Source organism: Drosophila ficusphila, unplaced genomic scaffold (genome assembly GCF_018152265.1).
Source record: "Drosophila ficusphila isolate 14025-0441.05 unplaced genomic scaffold, ASM1815226v1 contig_412, whole genome shotgun sequence".
Classification (NCBI taxonomy): Eukaryota; Metazoa; Arthropoda; class Insecta; order Diptera; family Drosophilidae; genus Drosophila; species Drosophila ficusphila.
Genome location: NW_025064326.1, coordinates 4045472 through 4049998, shown reverse-complemented (window position 1 = coordinate 4049998; position 4527 = coordinate 4045472). Strand labels below are relative to the sequence as shown.

General features: G+C 42.6%; 1 protein-coding gene across 1 annotated transcript; it reads right to left on the bottom strand.

Annotated features, from left to right (window-relative positions):
• Window positions 1-2177: 2177 nt before the first annotated feature.
• Window positions 2178-4099, bottom strand: LOC108094178 (probable CoA ligase CCL7). Its single transcript, XM_017194637.2, has 4 exons — window positions 3879-4099; window positions 3604-3811; window positions 3356-3542; window positions 2178-3303 (listed from the first exon to the last, which is right to left on the bottom strand). The coding sequence occupies exons 1-4, from the start codon at window positions 4020-4022 to the stop codon at window positions 2232-2234; spliced, it is 1611 nt and encodes a 536-aa protein (XP_017050126.1). The 5' UTR covers window positions 4023-4099; the 3' UTR covers window positions 2178-2231.
• Window positions 4100-4527: the final 428 nt, after the last annotated feature.

Below are 4527 nucleotides of genomic sequence, written 5' to 3'. Positions count from 1 at the left end.
TATGAACTTCTAAATAATTAATATCCTTACAGCGTTCTTTGAAATCGTCTTCAGACGAAAACACCCCCAAGTAAGGAGTTGCTTTCATATGAAGTTTCAATGGCAAGTCTCCTATCCTTATCTCGAAACCAATTAAATATGCATGAGCCCAATTTGCAAAGACGCCGAGATGCTCGCCTTGGTGTTGTCCTTGGCCTAGGCCCAAGAATCCTGTAAGATATTTTTTAATCAAGCCCGAGACGCAACACCTTTCGCTTTCATTGCGCTTTTATACCGCCCACATAACGAGCAGATTGTTCCCGGCACGTTTCATCATTAGTCGGTGCAAATATTTGCATAATGTCCGGGCAATATTTGCCATTTGCCATTAGGCCCAGCCGCCGGAGATTCGGGAAGAAAGAAATATCTTTCGGGGCTTAAGGACCAGAAGCCTGACAAAGTGCCGTCCATTGAGGGGATAATCGCAGCTGCTGGCTGACCATAAACAGCATTAGAACCGCCGGTGGAGTGTAAAACCCCGCCCCGCCGAACGCTATGCTAATCATAGTAATTCGAGTCGAGAAATGTGTGACAGTTGTTGGTCTAATCCCCGCACAAATGTCACGAATCGCGCTCTCGTTTGTCTTTCTGCCCGGAAAGCGGGGCAGAAAGGTGTCGGCAAGCCAAATGTAATAATTTTAATGATTTTTCATAAGTTCAAAAACGGGGGAGCGGGGCACACACACGCCGCAGCGGAACAGCAGGGGAGCTGGCTGCCACAAGGGGTTGCAACTCGAATAAAGAGTACCTTAGGTGCCAGTATTTAAATACTACTTTGCGATATAACTTCACAAATTAAATTTTTAATTAAATAAAATATATTTCCTTACTTGTTGATTAAAAAATATTTAATTTTTTTATAGTAACAATGTTCCTAAGAATGTTATTAATGTAAACTTATTTTTATGAATATTTAGTTAAGTTTGGCTTTAAAGATATAATATACCCTAGAAAGTCAAACCCTCGAGGGTATTGAAAAACACTTAAGGGTAGCACTCCCCTGCACCCCCTTCACCCCCTCTCCCCTTCTGGCTATGAAAACCTCCTTCGCCTGTGTTGTGACATTGCTTTTCCTGCTGCACCCCTTTTCGGCTTATTTAACATGAAGACTTACACACCACTGAATGCATTGTTGGGATGTTATAATTGCGCATATTTTAAAATACAAATTAGCAACGCTGTAGCTGAATTTCAATAGCGTCTCTTGAATCTCGAAAAATGCCCGCCGGCAGTTCGGTGCGCACATTTTTTGGGAGTGTGCCTGGCTCCGGGGCACAGTCTCTATGGGTCTTGGTCTCGATTCTCGGATCTCGGATCTGAAATCCCCAGCTCCGTTCTGTCGCTTACATTGCCTTGAACCATGCATCATGGCGTCAACAGTCAGCCTGTCCCTCAGCCAGCCAGCAGCTCGTGTGGCATTCGTTTTGGCATTTCATGCATAAAACACCGAAACCCAGCCAAACCAGACCGGAATCCGCATCCCAGACGAGTAGTTTGTCAAGTCATGCAGAGTAAAAAACGAATATCTATCAGTATTTGCTCGAAAAATAAAGATAAAATATAGAACCGCGGATCTATGATTGTTGTCAAGCCCCCTTGACAATTCCCCTAGAATCTGTTATGTTTGATTCATAATACAAACTTATTTAAATATTTAATATCTCCTTTTTTTCTTAGTGCACTGCTTTGAGTTTTTCTTTATTGTTTCCCTGTTTTTGGCTACCTGCGCATAAATAGCCCAAACACTTTTTGGGATTTTCCACATGGCACCTGGTATTTGGAAGGGGCTCTACATTTATCACTGCCAAACTCGTCATGACATTGCCATTGCCACTCGCATTCGCATTCGCATTTCCCCCTTAACCAGAACAAAGCTCTCGAGTGTAAATGGAATTTCTTGGAAAATGAAATTGCCAAGAAAAAGAAAAGCGAAAACTGCTACGAAAATGCAGTCCAGATGATTGCTGGATTTTTGTTTTTGAGTTATTGGTTTTGAATTGATGATGTGTCTGGGAATGAGATGAAAAGGGTTCGGTCGGATTGGTTTTTGGGGCAGTTGCAATCCCAAAAGATATGCAAAATCCATTACCTTTGGTTAAGTTGTAAATGTCAGACCACTTTAAATCGCCAATTGGTTATAGATTTTACACTAGGTTTTATTGGTGGGTATAAATTTGTAAAAACAGTTACAACTAACCGCTCTTCTGGAGTTTTTTGGCCAAGAACGCGTCCCGCGCGGCCTTGCGAATGGTCTTGCCATTCGGATTCATGGGCAAACTATTGGTAAACTGGACTCCGGCATGCAGTTGCTTCTGGATGGCCGGCAGCCTCATGGCCACGTGCTTCACAATGTCCTTTGCTAGAAGGTTGGATTCTTTGTTTGCCACCACCAAAGCTCCTGCCTCATCGCCATGCCGCTCATTGTAAATGCCCACTACACAGACGTGCCGCACTTGTGGCAGCTCCGAAATAACGTCCTCGATCTCAGAGGTCCAGAACTGGAGGCCCTGGTACTTGAGGACCTCCTTTTTGCGGTCCACTATGTACAAGAAGTTCTCACTGTCGAAGTACCCAAGATCTCCGGTGTGGAACCAGCCCTCTGAGTCTTGCATACGACTTGTTTCCTTGGGATCTCCGTAGTATCCATTCCAGGGTCGACCTGTGTTTGCATAAATTTCTCCCACCTGATTGTGGGTTAGGTTCTGGCCAAACTCGTCCACAATGCGGATCTTTACCCCAGGAAGAGGTATGCCAGCAGAACTAAAGTTCTTGTTCGTATAATTTGTGGCTATAAGTCCGCATTCGGTTAATCCATAACTCGATGTGAGTGCTGCCCTTGGGAAAATCTTACGGACTCTCTGCAGAGCAGCCTGGGAAACAGAACTTCCGGAGTATCCACAGTTCATAACGGATTCCAATCCCTCCGACGAGATTTCAGGAGAGGATATCAGATCCGAAAGGTGGCGAGGTGGCAGTACGAATGAATTGATCTTATACTTCTTCACCATTTCCACAAAGTTCTTGGGTAAAAAGGGCTTGTTGCTGCTTACCAAAGTAACTCCTTGCAAACCACTCAAGGTAAATGCAAACAGACCTGAATAATAATCGAGACTGCTTGGAGTGTACACCACCAACTCGTTATTGATCGGCATTGATGTTATTAGAGCTTGGTTTGATACGCAGATGGGCTTTGGCAATCCGGTTGTTCCCGAGGAGCACAAGATGACCGCGGTTTGCTTTCCTCCTTCTACCAAAGGTTCTGGCCTGAAAGTATATCGGTTTAAGTTTTGAAATATAGCGTGTAGTTCCTTCTTACTGGTAGAATCTTTCAGTTTCCGTAGGCTCCAAAAGGACTTCAATGCTCCGCACCTCCTCAACTTTTCCGGTGAGCAAATAGAATTCCGGTTTCCATTCACTGGTAGATGAACGAATTTTCTGATACACATTTCCATCGCAAAATATTATGGAAGGCTTAGTTCTTGAAAAAAGCACTTTTGTTGTGGCTGCATTAGAAAATCCCATTTGCTTATTGGACTCAGGTTAAATAACACTTTTTATACCCACCTTCATCCATCTTTGTATTTACCGCATGAAATGGAGTTCCGTTCATCAAACAGGCCACCGCCAAAGGCCTCAAATAAGTGGAGTTCAAGCCCACAATCCCAATCACATCTTTGTGGTTCAGACCTCTTTTCTTAAAAAACTGAGCGACTCGAATGGCCCAGGTGAGGGTTTGCTCAAAAGTTAGTGTTGTTCCGTCATCAGCAGATATCTAAGTTTGAGTATTATTACAAGATCACAGTTATAAGAGTTACATTACTAATCAGGGTTGCAGTCACCTGGCACACATTCTTTGGCCAATTGCTCATGGTATTAAAAATGATTGTGCCGAATGACACGTCATCTTTGTAGATGGAACCCCGGTCTCTGGGTCCACTCCAAATTTTTTCCGAACTATCAAACGAAACTGGTAATTGTGACATTTTTATTAATTAGAATTATAGGACGGACTTTTCACAAACACAAAACCTTAGACACTGAACCCGATGGACTTGTAACACTGATATTTATTGGAGATCCCATAAGGGCATTGAAAAGGTAACTGTTTTGTATTTCGCTCCACTTTTAGCATTCCTCTTTGCTTAAAGCGTACCAACCTACATATGTACATATGTATGTATGTGAATACTTATTCTATTCCACCTTTTCTTCTCTCTTTGGATACCGGTGATATAAAATAACAAACATTGGGTCAAATAAGTTTGCGAACATTGTATTTGGAAGTTCGGTGTGCAAAATTCAATAATTTTATTTCTTTATTATTGGAGCATGATGTGACTCGTATGAGCAATTTTTTTCGGAAATTTAAATTTTTGTTAAATTTTCTCGTGGCTTGCATAAGTCCGAAAAACAGAATTGGATACCCACAGACAATGGGGCAGACACATGTAAGAGGAGTTTCAACAATGCAACAACTTGCCGCAGTTG

Coding starts and splice junctions, on each gene's coding strand:
- LOC108094178 (XM_017194637.2), bottom strand. CDS start 4,022: ATGTCACAATTACCAGTTTCGTTTGATAGTTCGGAAAAAATTTGGAGT. Junction 3,543..3,603: donor AAATACAAAGATGGATGAAG/GTGGGTATAAAA, acceptor TTTCTAATGCAG/CCACAACAAAAGTGCTTTTT. Junction 3,304..3,355: donor GAAACTGAAAGATTCTACCA/GTAAGAAGGAAC, acceptor ATATACTTTCAG/GCCAGAACCTTTGGTAGAAG.